The sequence below is a fragment of the Chanodichthys erythropterus genome, chromosome 8 (genome assembly GCF_024489055.1).
Source record: "Chanodichthys erythropterus isolate Z2021 chromosome 8, ASM2448905v1, whole genome shotgun sequence".
Classification (NCBI taxonomy): domain Eukaryota; kingdom Metazoa; phylum Chordata; class Actinopteri; order Cypriniformes; family Xenocyprididae; genus Chanodichthys; species Chanodichthys erythropterus.
In genome coordinates, this window is record NC_090228.1 from 31,850,885 (window position 1) to 31,875,051 (window position 24,167).

General features: G+C 36.9%; 1 protein-coding gene across 1 annotated transcript; it reads left to right on the forward strand.

The window, feature by feature from the left end:
* Positions 1-1,762: 1,762 nt before the first annotated feature.
* Positions 1,763-17,592, forward strand: LOC137024723 (NLR family CARD domain-containing protein 3-like). The gene is made up of 6 exons (XM_067392574.1): positions 1,763-2,021; positions 5,280-7,089; positions 8,392-8,565; positions 12,748-12,921; positions 16,677-16,723; positions 17,069-17,592. The coding sequence occupies exons 1-6, from the start codon at positions 1,763-1,765 to the stop codon at positions 17,590-17,592; spliced, it is 2,988 nt and encodes a 995-aa protein (XP_067248675.1).
* Positions 17,593-24,167: the final 6,575 nt, after the last annotated feature.

A 24,167-nucleotide genomic window follows, 5' to 3' on the forward strand; every position in this document is an offset into this window, starting at 1 on the left:
CATTTTGTTTTTAGATTTTATATTACTTATTTTACTCATTTCCTTGCTCTTGCAATGCTTGCTTTTGTTGTTTAATCTTATAATCGTGTGGTTTGAAGGGATGTTTGTCTTCACAATTTAGAGATAAGAACATTTCTCCATTTCAAGGTTTTTAATGTCACAGCACGATGTTGTGAAGCAGTAGTTTTTCCATTGTTTTCTCCTTCGTATAAGAATATTCTTCAGAATATAAGAATATACGTATAAGAATATTCTTCATATAAAAATATAGAATTGTACTCAGGTCAGGCACCAGAGGGAGGCCAGGGGGGTGTGGCATCCCTGTGCCCCCCTATGGACCGAGCGAGACAGACTTGATAGTCTCGTGTAATTTTCTCGCTCAAACGAACCACTGCCTGCTGCTGCTTCTGATTGCTTTTAGAGGGAAAAGTCATTCATAACTGTGTTCTGGGATCTGTTTGCTTCATAATAATATCATATTATTAGAGAAAAAGAGTTGGCAAATGACCCAGTTTATCTGTGTTTGTGCTCTGGAGAACGCCAAATCATTCAATTTCCAACGCATCGGTGAGCAATGTAGCCAATCACAGGCATGTTTGCTGATTTCTTGAACACAACGGCCAATCACAGGTGTTTAAGTTAGAATCCACTCACCACTCGAGTTGTCCAGTGCTGAGTTCTGCAAGCTTGAAAATCTTCTCTAACAAAGTGTAGACTTCATGTAAATAAGAGATTCATTTTGTGGTTATCTTCACTGAACAATATAACAGAACTTTGTGAGATTGCATTCAATGAATGAGTGACAGCTTTTTAGTGATTATAAAGGTAACGATTGTGCACTGTTTAGGCAATATATAATAATTAATATTCCAAATTTGGATAAAACTTGTTTTACATTCTCTACAAGCGGCAACATGCATACTTCAATACATAGTCCCATCCACATATAAATGCAGGATTCACTCTCAAAATTGTGATGACTGACACAGTAATCATCATATAGAGAAAAAAAAGAGAAATACCCTCACTAATTTCAGAAGCAGCCATTTTTATTCTGCAACCGGGCCTAGTCAAAAAGCAGGATTTTGCTGCATTAGGTAAGGCAGTTGTTATTTATTATTTGTTTTGCCAAATCACACATACAGTAATACTTGCTTTCATGTTAAAATTGACAGTGATTTGTGAACGTAGATGCTTTAATAACAAATCATTTATCTGGAGCATTAATTCTGGGACTTGAAACTATTTCATGGAAATCCTATCATTTTAGATACGTTGTTTGTGGGTCTTTTGACGACAGACAGAGATTCTCCACATAGTTTCACTCTTGTGTCATGAGTCCTTTTGAAAACCGGTTCTATTAGTTTTGCAAAAAAGTGTTGGTATAACAGGTTTAAATTCCAAAGAAAACAAGCTGATGTTTTATTAGTTGTTGGCAGAGTATCCGAGAAATCACTTCTGGAAAAGGGGGAGGGGAGCAGCAGCTAATTTGCTAGGGTGTTGCTAAATGGTTGCTAAGGTGTTGCTAGGGAATTCTGGGTGGTTGCTAGGGTTCTCATTGCTAGCATGTTTCAGATAGATGCCAAGCAAAAGGAGTATTTTAGGACCCCTTTAACAGATGAGTTTGGATGAGAGTCCTGATCTGATCACAGCTTCATTTCATAATCCAAATAACATTTGAGTACTTAGGTCCACGTGTTAAGAGTGAAAATACTTCTGATCTTTTTCTTTTTGTCCTGCAGCTGTGAAGTGGTGAAGGGTGATGGCGTCTGTTAAAGATCTGCTCAAGAATTCACTGGAGAATCTGGTGAAAGATGAACTGAAGGAGTTTCAGTGGCACTTAAAGAAAGATCATAAGCATATATCAAATTCTGTCATGGAGAATGCAGACATCTTAGACACAGTGGATAAGTTGGTGGCATGTTTTGGACCAGAAGAAGCTATGAAGATCACAGTGGAGATCCTGAGAAAGATGAACCAGAATAATCTGGCTGAGCAGCTGGAGAACAAACAGAAGCAAGGTAATGTTTAATTCACAGTGATTGTAATGTGATTGGTTGTTTACTAGTGTGATGGTTTGACTTAATCTTTGCTCTTCGCTCTGCTGATGTGTTTTTGTGATTTATGTTTCCCAGTGAGTGATCCCCTCTCTCTCTCACATACAGGTCAGGCTGAAGTCAATATAAAGACGTCTGCCACTGTTGGAGCTCATTCAAAAGAGATACGGGGTAAATAACAATCACTGCCTGTGCATGGGAACAAGAAAAAATATATAAACAAGCAACAATTACAAAGACAGAACAGTGACAGATCTTATACATGTACATTTAATAGAACAGAGTGTCTAGCCATGATTTTACAAATGGTTCACAAGGGTCTTACACCCTGAATTAAAACTTCTACAAGTGTAGCCCCTCCAGATCAAACCACCTGCTCTAAGTGGGACTCAAACCCGGGTCCATCTACATGGGAAGCGGGAGCTCTAACAAGGAGGCTAAAGACTTTGGTCTCTAGTGTCAGTCGCTAGAGCGCCTCTTCAGATCAAGGGAGTGAGGTTTACACACCCAGGTGAAAAAAAAGTACATTTCTTTAATATACTTAAAGTGCTCTATTTTTGTGCACTAATTTTGTACTTAATATACAAAAAATTCTTCTTTAGTACTACTTAAGATCATCTTAAGAACATCTAAGTGTACTCAATTGTGCTATTTTGAGACAGCATTAAATATGAACTTAAATGTGCTTTTAATATACTGTCTCTGTATTTAAAAAATGTATTTAGATACTACTTATAGTACATTTGAACTCATAGTGTACTACAAGTGGTAACTAAATATATTTTTTAAATACAGAGATAGTATATTAAAACAGATTTTAATTCATATTTCATGCTGTCTCAAAATAGCACAGTTGAGTGCATTTAGATGTTCTTAAGATGATCTTAAGTAGTACTAAAGAATAATTTTTAGTATATTCAGTACAAAATTAGTGTGTGAAAATAGAGCACTTTAAGTATATTATAGAAATGTACTTTTTTTCAACTGGGCACACAGCTCTCACTAGCCTACATCTGTTACACCTGCAACTTCCACATACAAAGGGCCATTGCAATAACCCTAACCCTCATAAAGTCTCATGCCTTGTGTGGTGTGCTAGAGGGTCAATGGTTTGATCAAAAAGATTTTATTAATTTTGGTCAGCATAGCCTTAAGTTGATCCAAGTTTAATAGTGACAAACCAATAAATGATCTGGAAGGAAATAGAAAAAGAACGTTATTATGAAATTTTAATATTGAAGCCAATTGCATTCAAGTCTGCATTAGTCAAGGCAGTTCCATCACCATATGTTATCAACCTCAGCATAATCAGTGTAAGATGTGCATTGTTTAATGGTGTATAACTTTTACCTTAACACCTTTAACCTTATTATTTATTATTCTTAGGTTAGGTTGAGTAAGTCAAATCTGACCTAATTCATAAGCATTCAAACAGTACTTACAATTTGTTCAGAAGACTTCTCTGTGGTCTGTTCGTGCTCAAAGGTTTAGTAATAAAAATATCAGTAGACAGTTATTTGCAATTAATGTAATAACAATTTTAATTACAATTTAACAAAAGTAAAGGCAAACAAAGGTTTATTAACAAAGTTAACAAAACAAAGCCAAGTTTCAATCAAAGGTGTAATCAGCTGGGTTTCTCGCGTTGAGAGACACTGCTCAATCAGTATCTGCCTGGCCAGTCTTCTCATCAGTCTTTTATACTCAAACAGTTCACTGCCGATGTTAAATTTTCTTCTACTGTCATCAGTTGGAGAGCTGCCAAGTCTTCCAAGATCCTTTTAAGGTGTTTCTGACGTAGTGTTTTCTCCTGTTAGCTCTCCTCCTCTGTGTCCATCTCCATTTCGTCTGTAAAATATACCTTATCTACAACATTACAATTTCCTTGTATCTAATACATAAATGTTCTCTACTCAACGTTACTTTAAATTTTGTACTATACACTGAAGCTTAATATTTCCTTTTAACATAAACATATACTGTCAGTAAAGCAGTCATATATAAACTACTTTAACATGGTTAAAGCTGCTGTCCGCAATTTTTCCTCTTTGTCGCCATCTCTGTTTGAAACATGCAATTGCAGTCATATGCAGAACAGTTATCTGTACGTGCGTTGTGCCTCGGCACAGCTCGTCAGCGCAGATGAATCTAATGTTTGCTGTCAGTCACCGCACCGGTGTGGATACTGAACTTCACAGAATCACAGATTCTACTTGAAAGTATGACCAATATAACAATTTTCACTGGAAAATATCATCTGAACAAGTAACATGTCTGCCACTTTTGTTCTGACCAACTGAGTCAAAAAGCATTAGGCCTACAATAAATCACGCTGCCAATGATGATTAAATCTAACGATCGCTTTGCTCTGATCACGTCAAACCGTGCAAATTATTATTACTGTTATATTGTTCTCAAATTGTTAATGTTAACAACATCAGCATTGCGTGACTGTGTATTTAGTGTGTATTAGTTTTACCTGTAGATTTAAATTTCTGTATCCACTCCACAGTCCAAAGTCTTTTGCTATTTGTCTATGGGTGAATCTCCAGTTGTCACTGATGGTTGTCATTTGGACCTTTCTGGATTACAATCCGCCATCAAAATGATAAGTTTAATTATTTCAACTGCTGAGAAAAGGCTATAAATGTGCCGCTACCGGCAGCATCCTCGCGTGATGTAACTGACTCGACGGAACTCCTTCCTTTGTTTACGGACGTGACGTAATGACGCACAGACGAACTGCTGCATGCTTGAATTTCCCGCGGAAATCCGCCATGTTGCTCTTATTATAAAACATTATTACAAGCTTATTGTTGTGAATCCAGACAAGATAATTAGATAGTTAACAAGTACATAACACTGACTGGTTATGTACTTGTTCAAAAGTTTATTTTGGATAATTTTTAACCAAAAAAAGTTGCGGACTGCAGCTTTAAGTATACATGCATACATAATAGCAATTAATATCATTCTTATACATAGTTTTCTTTTCTACATTCCATCATTTCAATACATTTTAATGCATCATCACTAATTGGGTTACATAAAACTACTACAAAGCAAAAACAACTTTAAACAAAATAGAGTAATTGCATAATCGTCATATTCATCAACAGCATATAAACAATATTGCAGTAAGTGTGTGATTAATTTGAATGTAGTAGAAGCATGAACTTATGAAAAACACGATCACTTAGTCTTTTTTCCCATTTTTTAAAGGCTCAACTGCAGATGACATTCAAGCTACTCTCCATGATTACACAAAGACCAGCCTCTATTTGAAGAACAAATTAAAACAGGACTATGAGCAGATGTTGGTTGGTAATTCACAGACGGGTCATCAGCAATACCTGAACGATATCTACACTGATTTATATGTGGTGGAGAATGAGACTGGAGGAAGAGTGAATGGCCATGAGGTGATACAGATTGAATCAAATCACAACCGATTGACTACCAAGGAGAAGCCAATCAAGTTTAATGACATGTTTAATGTCCAGTGTGACATGGGTCGACGAAACAGAAAAGTGCTGACATTGGGGATTGCAGGAGTGGGAAAAACTGTCTCTGTCAATAAATTCATCTTTGACTGGGCTGAAGGAACAGGAAATCAGGATATAGTCTTCATATTTCCACTTCCATTCCGTAGATTGAATTTGATTAAAGAAGAGTACAGTCTCATGGGACTGCTTAACAAATACTTCTTTAGGTGTCCTGAAGAATTGCCCTCTCTTCCTGAAGGTGACGGTAAAGTTATGTTCATCTTTGATGGGCTGGATGAATGTCGCTTTCCTTTGAGCTTTAAAGAAGATGACATATTTACAAATGCAAATGAAAAAACAACAGTAAGTAAGATAATAATAAACCTTATCAAGACACATCTGGTTCCCTCTGCTCTCATCTGGATTACATCCAGACCAGCAGCATCCAGTCTGATACCCCGAAACTACATTGATCAAGTGACAGAGGTGCGAGGATTTAACAATGAGCAGAAAGAGCAATACTTCAAAAATAACAGCAATACTGAGGTTTCTGAAAAAATCATCAGTCATATAAAGAAATCTAGGAGTCTGTACATTATGTGCCATATCCCTGTCTTCTGCTGGATCTCTCTCAGTGTACTTCAGCCTCTCCTGGCTCAAGAGAGCAATGACAAAACTCCCACATCTCTCACAGGGATGTACACAAGCTTCTTAATTTCTCAGCAGCAACAGATGGAAGAAAAATACTGTGATGACCCTGAACCTAAAGCCAATGCAAGGTCTTTTGATCAGATTATTCTGAAGCTTGGGAAACTGGCCTTTCAACAGCTGGAGAAAGGAAACCTGATTTTCTACAAAAAAGATCTTGAGAAATGTGGACTAGATGTCAGTGAAGGGTCTGTGTTCTCTGGGTTATGCACTCGAATGTTTCAGGAGGAAAAGGCAAGAAACGTTTACAGCTTCGTACATCTCAGTGTACAGGAATTCCTTGCTGCTCTTTATGTGTTTTTGATGGGAAAAGATGAGAAAGCTGACGTATTTCCTCTATCTTGGAGAGAAAAACTCACATGGAAATTGTCCAAAAAGCCACTGTTTCAGCTTCATAAGGCTGCAGTCAAGAAGGCTTTACAAAGTGAGAACGGACACCTGGATCTTTTCCTCCGGTTCCTTCTGGGTCTCTCACTGGAGTCCAATCAGAATGACCTGATGGAACTACTGCCAGAACTGGAACTCAAAACAGAGAACATCAAAGACACTGCTGACTATATCAAAAAGAAGATACAGAAGGAGAAATCAGTAGAGAGAACCATCAATCTCTTCTATTGTCTAAGTGAGCTGAATGATAACTTTGTGGAGGAAATCCAGAAGAATCTGAGCTCAGGAAATCTTTCAGCACAGAATCTCTCCTCTGCTCAGTGGTCTGGTCTTGTATTTGTGCTTTTGATTTCAGAAGAGACTCAAGAGAAGTTTGAACTGCAGAAATACAGAAGATCTGATGAAGCACTAATGAGACTGATGCCAGTGATCAAAAACACCAGAAGAGCACTGTAAGAGTCTTCTTTACATTAATTTATATACACATTTGGTCTTTCGTAATTGGGCCTTCATTTTACATTGTTGACTTGTTGGCCTAGACCAGGGGTACTCAAGTTCAGAGGCCAAGAGGGCCGCATTTTAATCAAATGAAACGCGAAGGGCCACAAATTATAACTTGGATCGTAAGACTTTTATTTAGGCCTACTTAAGACAATATTTGTAGTTTTACTGTTTATTTACTAAAAGTGCAGTTTATTATCTAGCTAAGTCTTAATAGTATGGTGTCCTTTTTAAAGTGTCACTGAACATGATAAATGGCATTTAAAAAAGGATTAATAGCTTGTCTTGCTGTATTCTTAATGTACAAATGCATAAAGAAAACAAGAACTGATGAAAAAAAATCCTTGTTCATTTGAAATGTCTGCACTGTTTTCACAAGAAATTTAAGGTCTGGCTGTTGTTCACTGGCTGATGAGTTTGTCCGTAAGACGAAAACATTGCACTTTTTTATAGTCTTATATTCAGTTGCACCTTTTTAACACTTTTTATAGCACCTATTTAAACTCAGAGAATAAATGTTTTATTATTTGTATTATTATTATTAATTTGGTCAGAATCCAAAAATCTTTTTTTTTTCTTTTTTTTTTAATGTTCAATCACAATCTCATGAATTATCTAACTATAACCAGAGTTGCTGGTATCTTTTAATCCCCTCAAACGAGCGCTCTTCAACACGGTCGGCTATTGTGTTTGTTGTTACTCTTGTTCTGTCTTCTCCGTTTCTTTTCAGACTGAAACAACAGCCCGTTTCAGTGCTGACACCTTGTGGACAAACTAAATTAGTGCAAAAACTATTCAATGCGCGCGTGCAAAGTGCCTACAGTTTATATTGTTCTTTGCAGTTAGAAAAACTGCTGCGCGCGTACACTATACACGTTCTCTGCTGATGATTACAGCGTCACGCGCACTGTACGCCTACCCTAGTGTACGTGTAAAAAACATAATATTAATGCTAATTTTGAACACAAATTATAAGAAAAATACATTTATATGTAGCATGATGCATGCGGGCCACAAATTTAATGCTGATGGGCCGGATGCGGCCCGCGGGCCGCCTGTTGAGTACCCCTGGCCTAGACTGTTCAGAAAAATGACTAAATGTTATGTGTGTGATGATATATCTACAGGTTTAATGTTTTATAAAGAGAAAATTGTTTTAGCTTTGCTTACATCACTACAGTCAAAGGATTTTCCTGATTACAAACGCTTCATAAAAAATATTACTGTTGCTGTTTGTTTTTTTCTCTACACAGGCTACAGTGCTGTAATCTTACTGCTCAGTCCTGTGAACATTTGTCTTTAGTTTTACAATCCTCAAACTCCTTCCTGAGAGAGCTGGACCTGAGTAACAATGACCTACAGGATTCTGGAGTGAAGCTTCTTTCTGATGGACTGAAGAGTCCAAACTGTCAGCTGGAGATATTGAGGTAAATGGTTTTAAAATAATTAACTACCCAGATAACACACATACATCGGGCCGATGTTGACCCAATTCACAAAGTTCCATTGCCAAGACGTTGCTCAGGGAGTGTTTGCTAATTGGGAAAATGTCGCAGAAACGTTGGCACCTGCAAAGCTGTAAATCCTGACTGCTCTGCATGGGCTTTCTAGGACCTTTATTTATTTAGGCTGAACTTTTCAGGCTACACCCAGATAGCACACTGACATATAGTATCAACCTACAATCGATGTTTCTCACGGCATCAAAGACCAACGTCAGACACACCTTTCAAAACTAACGGAAAATCAATGCAGATGGTTTGCTTACCTTATGCTAAAACGATGCTTCTCTAAGTGTACTGATGTGTGACTATTCTTTACAACTACAAATCCCAGTGTCACAAGTGCTCAGTTTTGCTATAGTAATACCCTCACAGAACATGGTAGTAATTAGCCATCCATGCAAAAGCAGAGGTCATTGTGGTGTACTGTTGGTACATCTGTCCAGGCCAAGATCTGATGTCTTCATGCCTTCAACTGGGGATACCTGAGATACAGCAATAAAAATAGTACAGTTCAAAATCCAAAATTTTGAACAAAGTATCGCATCTGGTGACACAAATTAATGATTAATGTAAAATATAAAGAATTCATGCATTTACAAACCTCATTTGGATAAATATGATGGCCTGTCAGTGATGTGCTGCAATGAAAAAGAAAAGACACATAACACATTACAACTATTTCCACTCATTTTATAATAAATTAATTATGTTTTTAAAAGATCTTGTTAATAACTTTACATTTTAATATTATTATTATTATTATTATTATTATTATTATTATTATTAGTTGTAGTAGTATATCCACATTTTTCCTTAGCGCAAGTTGCGCCCGACTCATAACCGGAAGTATGATTTACCTTTCCGGTCTATGAGGTTTCTAGTAAAATGAGCATATTTTCTAGGCTAATAATGTAACATTAAACCTATCAAAATAGATTAATCCAGATTGAAGCCTGTTGTTTTCAGTCTCTTGATCTGGGAAATTATTGATCTGTGGCAGCTATTGGGGAAACTCACCATCTTCATGGCATCAAGGCCTTGTCCTGAAGAATCTCAGCACCAAACGTTAAGGATTACATCTGGTAACAAGAGCATAGACATAACTCTAAGAACTCTAATGACATTTTTACCCTCTGATATTGTATTGGAGATTTAGAGAGTTTTTAGAGTGTATGAGCAGTGAGTGAGCTGACCAGATTTATGTGAAAAATAACTTAAATGCGTAAAGTTGTTGACTCATTTTGCTGATTATTTACCCTAAAGACTTTTCACAGACGGTCTCACTGAAACAACTTGGGGTTAATGATTTTAAAATGTGAGGTGATAATGTTTTCTTTGACAGGAGTGCAGGCTATCAGCATGGACGAATCTAGGAACATAACAAACAGTTTATCACAGAGCCTATATAATGTCAGAATTATTAGAAGGAAACAAGCTAGAGCAGAGGTGAAATGCAGATAAGAGAAAGTAGAATATACATACAATAATTTCTTAACATAATTTGTTTTAGGCTTACTTAATTTTACATTACTTAGTGTTACATACGTTTGGATGTCAGAACCTTACAAACTGTAAAATTAAAAAATAATTTTGCAAAAGAAAATGACATGTATGGTGATGTAGGTAAATATTTTGTAGGGTAACACTTTGGTATGTAAAACATATTTACCATTAACTTTTGCCTCAAACTCTTAGTATACTGCTTATAAATAGATCGTAAGGTAGTTATAGCATTTAAGTTTAGGTATCTATCAGGTAGGATTTTAGGGATGTTGTAAAATAAGGTCATTCAGGTCAGGCATTAATATGTGCTTTATAATACTAATAAACAGCCAATATGGAAGCTAATAAGCAACTAGTTAAAAGTGAGAATTGTTCCCCATACTAAAGTGTTACCTTATGTGGAAAAAATGTGGGAATGGACTGTATTGAAATTGCATAATGGCTTTAAACAACCACTAAAACTGTAAAATGCTTCAATTTCTTGCATGGTTTGCTTCTGACAGCACTGAACAAGCTAGCAGTGCCATCTAGTGGCTGTGTGCAGGACACCCAAGCATTTCAGCCAGATCAGGATCAAAATTTACACCACACACCAAAAGGCAATTAAATAAAATGGTATTAGTTGTCAGTTGGCCGGGCACCTTTTTTTTTATGAATTCTAACAATGTATGGTTAAAGGTGCTACATAAGATGTTTTGTTTTATACATTTTTGCAATATTACTTGAAACTGTCTTTACTAACTGATAAAAGACTATTTATTAGGTGCACTGAAAGGAATAAAATCATCGCTTAAACGATTGGCCCTCTGGCTTGTCAATCACTGCCAGAGGGCAGTAACTTTCCACAGGCGCCGCATGCAATGTTTTTGTCAGGAGTAACAACTGCAGATTATGAGTTACCTGCGGTGAGTCCGACATAATGAATCCACTAACACGACACAGCGAATGCCGGTGGTAAACAAACACTTGTGTTCCAATACTCGTGCACGAGTTTTGGGAGGCGTTCCCTCGAAATGAGCTGTGAAGGAGGGGGGTTGTTCTTACGCATGCACTCATTTCAAAAACTCACTAACAGTCTTTGGTTTCTCAGTCGACAAAAAGATCCTCTGTATCACCTTTAAGAGAACAGGATATGGCTTAATATGAATACCAAATTGTAAAGGTTGTGAAGCAACTCATGATCCTTTGTGTGAGGGTGGCTCAGTTCACAACAAATCAGTGGTCTAAAACTCAGTCTGTCCTGAGGCACGTTCTACGTACCTCGCTTAATACATCTGAGATGATTTGACAGATGCTAGATATTTTAATCGTGATAACTGTTTTCTGGCTAATTTGGTTCTTCAAACAAATTTGTGGATTGGATTAAAATATCAGGATTAAGTTGTCTGAGATTCTCAAGTTCCTTGAAAAGGGCAGATTTTATCTTTAAAGTAGATTTGTTACGTAACAGCATTAATTAAAGTTAATTAAAAATTAATTAAAGTCAAGATCAAGTTATCTGCATCTCCTGCGCTGCATCAAGCCACTCCCATAATCGTGTCACCATTCAAATTAATGCACAGCTCAGAATAACTGTATAGCATGCGTGTAAAACTCATAATACAACTGTAAAGTTATTATTCCATCACAAATAAATCTTTCAATGAGTAAAACTGGCTGTCTATAGACTACACAACATTATAATATTATTTTCAAATTAATTTGTAAATTATCATTTTAAATTATTGTCCCTGGATAAGTAGAGTATTTTTGAAATAAATTAGCAGTGGCTGGGACAGATCTTAAGTATCAGTTCCGCTTAAAAAGAGGCAATCAAATCCTGTTAACATGAAATAAGCCTGCTCATGAGCAGGTTTAAGCTTAAGGACCTGTTGCTATGGCAGCAAGTCCAGGATGAGTGTCAAAAAACCATGTCAAAGATCAAAGATCATGCCAAATCTTCATCAATCAAATCCAGGTAACCAAGTTAACAGCGTACAAAGAAGTTTAGATCCAGCCAGCTCCAAAACACCTACCTGGAAGTTTGTAGTAATCCTGATGACTTTGATTAGCTAGATCAGATATGCTTAATTAGGGTGGAGCTAAACTCAGCAGGGCAGTGGCCCTCCAGAAGCGGAGTTTGAGTCTATTGCAGTAAATGCTACTCCACATGCACTCCTGCAAGTGAGTTTGGGCCACTCCAACTTGTGACAAACATTTTCCCAATTTTGTAATAAGAATTGTTTATAAATCTTCTCAACAATTAAGTCACTGATGTTGTCACTGGTGTTTTATTGTCATTAGCTCGCTGAGGTTTTCTGTTAAAATATAAGCTGTGTCACAAATATAAGCTGTTATGTTAAAATATAAGCTTTAGTTATTTTAAATTTAAAGTTATTTAATATTTGAAGACATTATAGGGAAACAAAGAATTTATTAACAATTATAAAAGTAATTGAATACTTTTACTGTGGTACACTCCCACAGACATTTTTTTACTTTTGTGACTGAATCTAAAGAAAGTAACAGTTACAAATACAAAATGCACAGGTCAGTGTGTGATAGTAACTAATCTGATTGCCAAACTAATGTAATGTGGACTGTTGCTGTGTGTCTTTGTAGATTATCTAGCTGTATGGTGACAGAGGAAGGCTGTGGTTATCTGTCTTCAGCACTGAGTTCAAACTCATCACATCTCAAAGAGCTGGATCTGAGCTACAATCACCCAGGAGATTCAGGAGTTCAGCTGCTCAACGGCAAGCTGAAGGATCCAAACTACAGACTGGATAAACTAAAGTATGTAGAACAGGAAGAGTTTTGATTAAACAACTTAAAAAACCTGAATTTGAAATTGAATTTTTATATAAAAGTAGAATTTTTGCTTCAAAGAAAATATATTGATTTAAATTTTTGTAAGATATTTTGTTTAGAAAGACAGTATGTGTGGAGACGTGACTAATCTTGAATAATGCTGTGATTCACGCCTAAGGAGACAAAGACCCACATAATGAGCCTTTCAGTTGGTTATTTGAGGGAGAAAGACCATCAGGACAAAGTAATTTATTTAGAATATAGTTAACGATATGAATGAGAATCAAAGGCACATGCCGATAACAGGATCATATAAACTATTGTATTAACTTTAATATAATGTCCAATTTTAACAGAAAACATGATTTTTTGTGATCTCATGCATGCACATCATGTGAAGAAAATTTTGTATAGGCCTATTATATTTTAAATTATATACAATACTAGTGAAAAGATTGGACACATTACTATTTCTAATGCTTTTGAAAGATGTTTCATGCTCAAAACCTGCATTTATTTGATCAAAAATATAGAAAAAACAGCTATTACAATTTAAAATAATGTGAATAATGTTAATATACTTTAAAATAGAATTATAATTTAATTAAAATAGAATTTATTGCTGTGATGCAAAGCTGACTTTTCATAATTCATTGTGAACAAAAGCTTCATTGATGTGGCCCTTCACATAGTGGCTATTTTATAGTAAACTCTTCTATAGTAAACTCTTCATAATTTGTCCAAAACAGGCCAAAACATTCATATTACCTCTGTGAGGTATAATTAGTTATATTATAAAGTCTATAAATGTTAATGTACAGTTTAATACATTGCTAACATATTTTATTTCAGTATTATGTATTTCAGTTAATTTCACTCATCACAGTATAGCAATATTTTGGGAAAAGCCAATAAGACATGTTTACTAATGTAGGCTAAGACTCGTCTGTGTCATTCATTTCACACAGTGACATACAGAACATGCGGGATTCGTATTCAAAAAGACTTTTTGCATTTTAATATTCACAGACACTACACTATATTGCAATTAGAATTAAAAAACAACAACTTACCATTCATAATCATCAGAGATGGAAACGCAAGTCGCAAAAATAAACGACTTGCGACTTGATCTGGACTCATAAACTACTAACCCGAGACTTGACTTGGACTTAAAGACAGAGCCTGATTACGTTCTCTTTTTACTGAGAGGTGTATAAAGTACTCGAAAACCATACTTGAGCAAAAGTATAGATATATTACCAGAAAATGATGTTGGTAGAGGTTAAAGTCACTGTTTAGAATGTTACTTGAGTAAAAGTTTTAAAGTATGTGATGTTTTTTGTACTTAAGTACGAAAAAAAATTTTTTATAAACATACATAAGTATTTAAAGTAAAAGTACAAGTAAGTGTAAAATAATAACGGAGAGAAAAAAAAATATTAAAAATTGTTTTATACAGTTTGAGCAGCAAGATTGTGTTCAGTTTTAATTCTTTCTTACATTGGTTCTTTGAATTAAAAAATGTCTAAATTAGTTGTAATTTTTAAATATAAAAAATACTAATATATTAATTATACATTGCTCATTCATGTTTATTCATAGTGCATTACAACTAACGTAAGAGACAACTTTAATATGTAAAAATGTAAATGTTGATATTAACAATGAACAATACTTTTATTAACCTTACTTAATGTTACTAAGGCCTTTGCACACTGTAAAGAGAATTGTAAAATCCAAACCTGCTTAAAGATACTGAGAAAATGCCCTTCATTCTTGGTGAAGATGATAACACAGCTACACTAGCTGCAAAATATGTGTTAGCCATTCACAACATTAAAGACGAATAACTCTCTAGAGACTTGCTTTATTTAGTCATTTACTGAGATGGATTTATTTACTGTGCTACATATGACATGTATACATACAGTGGGTACGGAAAGTATTCAGACCCCCTTAAATTTTTCACTCTTTGTTATATTGCAGCCATTTGCTAAAATTATTTAAGTTCATTTTTTCCCTCATTTATGTACACACAGCACCCCATATTGACAGAAAAACACAGAATTGTTGACATTTTTGCAGATTTATTAAAAAAGAAAAACTGAAATATCACATGGTCCTAAGTATTCAGACCCTTTGCTGTGACACTGATATATTTAACTCAGGTGCTGTCCATTTCTTCTGATCATCCTTGAGATGGTTCTACACCTTCATATGAGCCAGATGTGTTTGATTATACTGATTCGGACTTGATTAGGAAAGCCACACACCTTTCTATATAATACCTTATAGCTCAAAGTGCATGTCAGAGCAAATGAGAATCATGAGGTCAAAAGGAACTGCCTGAAGAGCTCAGAGACAGAATTGTGACAAGGCACATATCTGGCCACGGTTACAAAAAAATTTCTGCTGCAATTAAGGTTCCTAAGAGCACAGTGGCCTCCATAATCCTTAAATGGAAGACGTTTGGGACGACCAGAACACTTCTTAGAGCTGGCCGTCCGGCCAAACTGAGCTATCGGGGGAGAAGAGCCTTGGTGAGAGAGGTAAGAAAGAACCCAAAGATCACTGTGGCTGAGCTCCAGAGATGCAGTCGGGAGATGGGAGAAAGTTGTAGAAAGTTAACCATCACTGCAGCCCTCCACCAGTCGGGGCTTTATGGCAGAGTGGCCCGACGGAAGCCTCTCCTCAGTGCAAGAAACATGAAAGCCCGCATGGAGTTTGCCAAGATGGTGAGAAATAAGATTCTCTGGTCTGATGAGACCAAGATAGAACTTTTTGGCCTTAATTCTAAGCGGTATGTGTGGAGAAAACCAGGCACTGCTCATCACCTGTCCAATACAGTCCCAACAGTGAAGCATGGTGGTGGCAGCATCATGCTGTGGGGGGTGTTTTTCAGCTGCAGGGACAGGAAGACTGGTTGCAATCGAGGGAAAGATGAATGCGGCCAAGTACAGGGATATCCTGGACAAAAACCTTCTCCAGAGTGCTCAGGACCTCAGACTGGGCCGAAGGTTTACCTTCCAACAAGACAATGACCCTAAGCACACAGCTAAAATAACGAAGGAGTGGCTTCACAACAACTCTGTGACTGTTCTTGAATGGCCCAGCCAGAGCCCTGACTTAAACCCAATTGAGCATCTCTGGAGAGACCTAAAAATGGCTGTCCACCAACGTTTACCATCCAACTTGACAGAACTGGAGAGGATCTGCAAAGAGGAATGGCAGAGGATCCCCAAATCCAGGTGTGAAAAACTTGTTGCATCTTTCCCAAAAAGACTCATGGCTGTATTAGATCAAAAGGGTGCTTCTACTAAATACTGAGCAAAGGGTCTGAATACTTAGGACCATGTGATATTTCAGTTTTTCTTTTTTAATAAATCTGCAAAAATGTCAACAATTCTGTGTTTTTCTGTCAATATGGGGTGCTGTGTGTACATTAATGAGGAAAAAAATGAACTTAATGGCTGCAATAAGAGTGAAAAATTTAAGGGGGTCTGAATACTTTCCGTACCCACTGTATATGTTTTGTTTGTTATTTTATTATTTATATATAATATGTTAATGCTTTGGCAACATTGTGATTCAGTCATGCTAATAAAGCTCAATTGAAATTGAGTGTGAGTGTGAGTGTGTGAGTGTGAGTGTGAGTGTGAGAGAGAGAGAAAGTGAGTGAAAGAGAAAGAGCGTGTGTGTGTTTACTGATTAACTGTGACACTGTGTGCATTTTGTAGTGTGGATCATGGAGGAGAGATCAGGATTACAGCAGGAGTACGCAAATGTATGTACACACACACACACCTCTCACTCACTCACTTCCAAACTCACTCACAAACAAACTCTCTCTCTCTCTCACACACACTTTGTTGGTTGCTTGGTAACAGACCTGAGAGTTGAGTACCGAACTCAAGATTTCCGAACTACAGATAAATTGATATTTTATAAGATTGGATAAGAATCTGATTTTTTTCTGTAATACAAATCTGTAATAAAAAAAATCTTAAGTTAACTGGTCAGATCTGAACTGAAGACTGAAGATAGAAAGTTTCTATAAAATCAGTTTTACAGTGTACAATAAAAGATCAGATTCATAATTCCTGATTGTGATGTGTTTTATCTCCATCAGATTATCATCAGTTCACTCTGGATCTGAACACAGTGAATGAAGACCTCCGTCTGTCTGAGAGCAACAGAATGATTACTCTTGGTGGCACAGATCAGCCGTATCCTGATCATCCAGACAGATTTGATGAGTGGCCTCAGGTGTTGTGTAGAGAGAGTGTGTGTGGACGCTGTTACTGGGAGATTGAGTGGAGAGGTGGTGTGAATATCTCAGTGTCATATAAGAGCATCAGCAGGAAGGGACGGGGTAATGAGTGTTTGTTTGGATATAATGATCAGTCCTGGAGTTTGATCTGCTATTTCTCCAGTTACTCATTCAGACACAATAAGATATGGACTAATCTCCCTGTAAAGTCCATCAGCAGTAGAATAGGAGTGTATGTGGATCACAGTGCAGGAACTCTGTCCTTCTACAGCGTCTCTGGAGACACAATGAGCCTCATCCACAAAGTCCAGACCACATTCACTCAACCACTCTATCCTGGGTTTAGTGTTGATAATTCTAATTCATCAGTGAAACTGTGTTGATGAATCAGAACAGATTCTAGAGAGATTCTACCCATAATGCTTTGAGCTCATGATAAATCAGTAACAGTCACTCACTGGCTTGACTAGATGATCCAAGATAAGAGGCTTGATTCAGAAAGACGATGAACACTTATTTAATAAACACCAGCTGCAAACATTAACACACGACAACGAACATGACTGAGGGTTTAAATCAGTGGTCTCAAACTGCCGGCCCGCGGGCCATTTACGGCCCGCCCTCCCCCTCCATCCGGCCCACAACTGATCTCAAAAATAAAACATAATCCGGCCCGCTAAATTATTATTATTATTCTCTAGTTGCTACCTGTCTGATATGCAAAGAAAAAGTCGCCGTTCTAAGGGGCATTCACATATCGCGTCACATGAGCGGCTGCGCCGCATTCTCCTTCTTTCCAATGCGCTTTCGCTCCAGTGGCGTCTGTCATTGCTATGCAACCATGAGCCGCGCTCTCAATCGCTTCTATTATGAGCGCGCTTGCCTAAATTACAGTAAAAGCACTCAACTTTAAGTCATGAGCGCCTATTTAAACCACCGAAACGCGTCCGATGCAGCCATTAAACATTACCGATGCTCAAACGGCATCTTGGACAAATGTGTCTCAGCTGTGTGAGCACAAGCGCTGCAGGTGTCTGTCAAGAAACAGAAGAGTGTACAAATGTATTCAGGGATTGTATTTGTTCTGTACAATGTTGTTCAGTGCAAGATTTTAATGTTATTTAAGCTAACATAAAGTAAGGGAAAATACTTCCACTAAATGTTAAAAACTAATAATGTATGTAACAATGAGAGATTTTTATTTTTTGGCAAAATAAAGTTGATATATATAGCTCCAGTTTTTTGTTTATTTCTGACCCCTCCACGCCACAAGTGTTGCTAGTTTTGTTCCTAAATTACTAACTTTTTTTATTCCATGCACCTTGTTGGATGTGAGAAGTTGCACCAGACTATTGCAATTAATAGTATTATATTAGTAGTACTATATCAGTAATAGTATTATATAATTATATTACACTCTGTAACAATGAGAGAGACACTGCTGTTTACATTAAGTATGGTAAATAAAATATTTATAGTATAGGTATAAAAATATTTTAGTAGGCCTAATGAAATTCGAAGTAAATGAGAAATAATGCAAAGGAAAGTAAATTTTCTGAAATGTTGCGCTTTCTTACACTTGAATGTTAATATGGCCCTCCTATAAGGTGTCAATCACAGAAACGGCCCCCTGACAATTTGAGTTTGAGACCCCTGGTTTAAATACACTAGATAACAAGAGACTGATGGTGATGAGTTGTCATGGTCACAAACAAGGATTGCTATGGGAATTAATTAGAGCAATGGAAACACAGGAACTGAAAACCAGAAACAACAAGGCAAAAAGAATTCAAAAATAAGAGTCCATGAAGACATCAAAACAGTAACAATGAGATGTTACAGAGTCTCTTCATTACATTAAAACTACAGCTGAACTTCAGGTCGAGCGCTAGAGTCGTACTGGTTGAGTAAACGATGAGCACTGTTGAATATTATTTACCCTGCTAAATAAAAAGAAAAGTCTTCTCTTTTAAGGATAAGTTTAAGGATAAGTGACGGAAACAAGGTGAAGAACAAGAGAAACCCAGAAAAACAGTCAAGGAAACTAACAGATGAGACAGATCAAAACAAACAGGTGACATTGTGAACGTCCAGTTAGGTTTGCATTTGGTCCGGTTTATAATGTTAGCTGGAATTTTCCTTAAGCATTGTGGTTATTCCTGAACTAAACATCCTTTAACTATGATAAAAGGATTTTATGCAAACATTTTTTTTGTTTTTTTTTGTTTGCAGATTTATATTACTATAGTTTCTGTGCAAATAAACCCTAAAACATGGCTTTTTGTGGATATGGTTTTACTAATAAAAAAAAATTAATAATAACTATGGAACAAATATTATTTTTCTCAATATTGGTTTAGAAACCACTCAATATTCTGTAAAACATGTTAATCCTTTACTGCAGGGGGTTTGTAAGTTGATGACAAGCAATTAATTAAATTATAATTAAATCATTAAAATTCAAACAGACTAAATAATATTTAAACAAAAATTCTAAAAACTTGCTAGGAAAAATTTATATTTTATTTCACTTTGCCCATTTTGCCTCACCTTTGACTAATTTGGATTTGGTTTCAAGAGAAATGTAAAAGCGCCTATTTAAGCGCGTTTGTGTTGTTGTGTTTTTCATTAAATATAATATTACCCATCATTAAAATGTATTGACAGGCACTCATAACAGTGCTTGTCCATTGCGTGAACATTTTACTTTCATAAAATTTTACGTACTTTTTTTTGAATTAGCAATTTAAAATCCCCCGCCGGTGTTGTTGTGATATACTGAAATTGAATAAAAGTAATGATATACTGATACAAGTTCTGATCTATTGAATTATGTTTATGAGGTACATTTTCTTTGAATCCATTATAAATTAAATTAAATAAATGTTGTTTTTCTAATATTCCTAAATAGTGTTTAATTTACTATTTGTGCCGTACGTTCAACAAAAGTGTTATGTGCATTTATTGAATTATTTTCATTTGGCATACCTGCGTCATGACGTCATTGCACGCTTCAGTAGGTGGCGCACATGTGATGCGCTTCATTTAGAGTTAATATGTCATCACTGCAGTGCTCTTCTTTAATATTTCTTTATTCATCTGTATTGTACTTCTTTTCAGGTAACTGCATAACAAGATGTACAAAACACTTTTATGTAAATACAAACTGTGTAATGCAATATTGAACGAGGAAGCATATAGAAGGCGATCATTTGTTTATATAAAGCAATTACATTTTTTTTTTTGAAAATGACATTCTTTCGCTCAAAAAGACACTTATTTCTCGTCTGGTATCGTTTAAAGCCCTTTGAAGCTGCACTGAAACTGTAATTTTGACCTTCAACCGTTTGGGCTCCATTGAAGTCCACTATAAGGAGAATAATCCAGGAATGTTTCCATCTAAAACCTTAATTTTGGATGACATGGGGGTGAGTAAATTATCAGGAAATGTTATTTAAAAATGGACTAATCCTTTAAGTACATGCTATAACCAGTCCCTCCAGAAAAGCGTGATTATGCGATCGCCTGATTTAACGCATAATCAGCCAAAGTCTGCATATTTATGCGGGGGTCACATTTTTTCAAATACGCCGCACTTTCGCCCCATAATTTGCCGATTTCAGCAAGTAAAATATGCGGGGCTAGCATGATTTCATAATCCCTGTATTTTCGTTGCAAAAAAGTCACATATATCTTAGCAGAAAGTTGAAAAATGTTGCATTTACTTCACACAAGTAAAGCGCCATTATTTCCCCCTATTGCCATGGGAACCTTATGAAGTGACGTAATTACGCGACGTGAACATCATCTGCAAACCCTGCTGTGAAATCAGTGATACCATGATGAAGCACGCAAATCATTCTCATTTGCCAACTAAAATAAGCACAAAAGACAGCGCAAAGCAGTTTCCCAGTGTGTTACATGAAAGTGGGGGCAAATTATTTTGCACTGCGTGCAACTGCGTGTTGGACCACAGATGGAAGTTTGAGCCATGTGTTAATTATGGTCTGAAATAAAACAGAATGAGAACTTAAATATTCTGTGTTGGGGAAATCACCTTTTTTTTCTCTTTTTCATCAAACCACAGTTTTTGCAAGTTCCCGCAATTTCAACGCATAAAATTGCAAAAATGTCCCGCATATTCTATCGCATTTTTTAAGAAAACGTGCCACATAATCAAGGATTTTTGCCCGCAACAATCACAAAAAAAATTCACATTTTTCTGGAAGGACTGTCTGAGAATAAAACGACTGCCCTATGCTGGTAATCTACTTCATGTGTCAGAGAACTTCACTATGGCAGATCCCTCTCCCTATGTTGCACATTCTTAATCTGTAAGAAGCACTGTGAAATAAATGTCTAAATGTGTAACCGAATATTGTCACTGCAGACACAGTTTCAAATTATTTAAATAATTGTGATGTCAAACAACAGAGATACTGGTGTGAAAGCACAATTAAAGATCAGTTGTCCCAATAATGAAATTCCTCTCATCATTTACCCTCACATCTACCACGTCTGTCTGACCTGCATTGTGCTTCTGAATAATACAAATAATTTCAGAAGAGGTCTCATTTTTTATTTAGCAGGGTCAGAGATTATATAGAAAGAGAAAGAGTAGATGCAGTATAGATTTAACCAATGAGAGAGAGATTATATAGCTCATGGTATAGGAATGTGATACATATGGGCCGGCCGCTGGGCCCTCCCGCTCCATTGACACACTGCACCCTTTCCTGGATCACGTGGTGGGATTAAGTGAGTATGGCACTTGTTGCTTCTTACCCCTCACCGAAGCTCATAACAATGTGGCCTCCAAAATATTTTGCATTAAGAACTTAATTGCGTACATGTCCACTGGCTAGCTTGACATTTTTAAATTGCACCTCCAAAATGAGGGCTTGGCTAAATGCAGATTTCCAAAATTTCTGAGCCAAACATTCAAAATTATTTAAAAGAATGTGGCTCAGTTTTGTCCTATGCGAGACCCCACTGCCTGCTTGCTTACTCTCCTATACTGCCATGGTCTCCATGAGAAGGGAGACCCACAATATGATATGCTTTGTGAGGTGCAAGATGGTGGTTCATGAGGTGGCCCTTAAACAGGCCAGGACTTGCCAGGATTCTGGGTAGGTTTTCCACTCCTCTTGCCTCTCAGGCTTTGGCATGCAATGTGCCATTAAACGCCTCTCTCTTTCTCTCTGTAGATCACCTTAAGAAGCATGGCGAAAGAACAGTGAAGAAAGAACAGTGCTCCTTCTACAGGCACCGTACTGGTTTTAAAAATTTAAAGGAGGCCTGGGCTGCAACGGGCCTGTCCGGAATGCCCACCGTCACTGATTTAAGCACCTCTATTGCCACCCATATAAACATCCCTGTGCATGTTTCCGCTCTGTAAGAAAAGGCGGGCATTTTGGGATAAATGTGTGTGAATTTGTCTGTTTAAGCACAAGGAGAGGTGAAAGATAAATAATTATATTATTTGCACACTGTCTGAAATGCGCAGTTGTGAGCGTTTCGGGTGTGCACACAAACTTCTCACAGAGCATGTGCAAGTTCTCTTCCCCTTGAATGCTCAAAGTACAGATGAAATCAAAATCGACCCCATTTACTTTGTTAGTGCATATTACTAGTCTTGTGGTGAACAATCAATCCGTGCAAGTTAAAACACAGAACAAAAAATTGTTTGTCGCGGTAATCTTTAATCAAAATCTGAAATGTTACTTACGGTCTGGAATGGCGTTCCTTCTCTGATAACGTCAGTGGGTTGAAAATGCATAAATCACTCCCCTCCAAACGTTTGTCTGCTATGAGCGAGAGATGGGGAGGAGGAGCGCTAAAGTAAAACTCTGCCCTCGATTCAATATTCTGTTTCACTTGGAAATACGTCACAACACTGGAGAAAAGTCGTTTGCAACTTCCGGTTCATGCGGAAGTTTAAATCGTCAAGGCTTGAAAATGCATGCCAATGATAAACAATGACAATGCATTGCAGGCCCGGCCAGGACACCGTCAGTTCCTTCAACTGTCCAGAACTTCTTTCACAACGAAAGGCATCCACCATGTTAAGCAATGAATGAATGAAACAGTGCCTGCTATAACATCACGCAAGGTAAATAAGAGGATTGATTCATGGCAACCACATTTTAAAAAACGATTTATCTAAAAAATAAAAAATAAAAATTGCCAAACCCTAATTAACATTTAGAGTGGAGTGTTATGTTTGTTTGCTTTATCATGGTAGAGATCATGGTAGTGATATTTCCACTCAGGATTGATCACTTGTGTTACCTGGCTGCCAGTTTCTCCGTCATTTGAATGATGTGAACACAACTGAATAATACAGTTAAAAGAAATATCTGTAATCCTTCATAGTTCAGTCACTATTTACATCTTGTATTGTCTGTAAACTCTTGCGTTACCAAGGCAACAACTGACTTGTTTGTATTTCTTTGCAAAGAGCTCCGTTAGCTCTTTGCAATGTAATACAAACAGTAGAAAATGAACCCATATCTGTACCGGCCGACTCGGCATGAGATGCAACGGTTAAACAAACAGCTTGGCCAGATGGAAAAGCGGCTTCACCAGTCTTGGGAAACTCGAAGGCTCATACGTTTCAAACCGAAACCTAGTGCCGTCCAAAATACAGCAGAAAACAATGTTGGGAGTGAGTATCTGTTAAACGGCTTGGGCCTGATTTCTGTTGATATGCGCACTTCATTCGTGTTCATACTGGTTAAATGTTACAGGACACTAATAAAAAACTAGGTATGAAGGTGTGTAGTAGGGGTGTCCCATTTCTTGGGGGAATATTTTCTTCCTTACACCTTGCCACTCTGTTTCAAGAGACGAGGGTAAGGGGTAGGCGATAGCTGTTCAAATTAATGCATGCTTAGTCTAACTGTACATCATATGTGTAACACTCCAGGTAATTATTCCCCCATGAAAAAAATCTCTC

Excerpts from the sequence above, each read along its gene's own strand:
- LOC137024723 (XM_067392574.1), top strand. The coding sequence starts at position 1,763 with ATGGCGTCTGTTAAAGATCTGCTCAAGAATTCACTGGAGAATCTGGTG. Across the intron at positions 8,566-12,747 it reads TGTCAGCTGGAGATATTGAG|ATTATCTAGCTGTATGGTGA; the intron begins GTAAATGGTTTT and ends GTGTCTTTGTAG. Across the intron at positions 12,922-16,676 it reads TACAGACTGGATAAACTAAA|TGTGGATCATGGAGGAGAGA; the intron begins GTATGTAGAACA and ends TGCATTTTGTAG.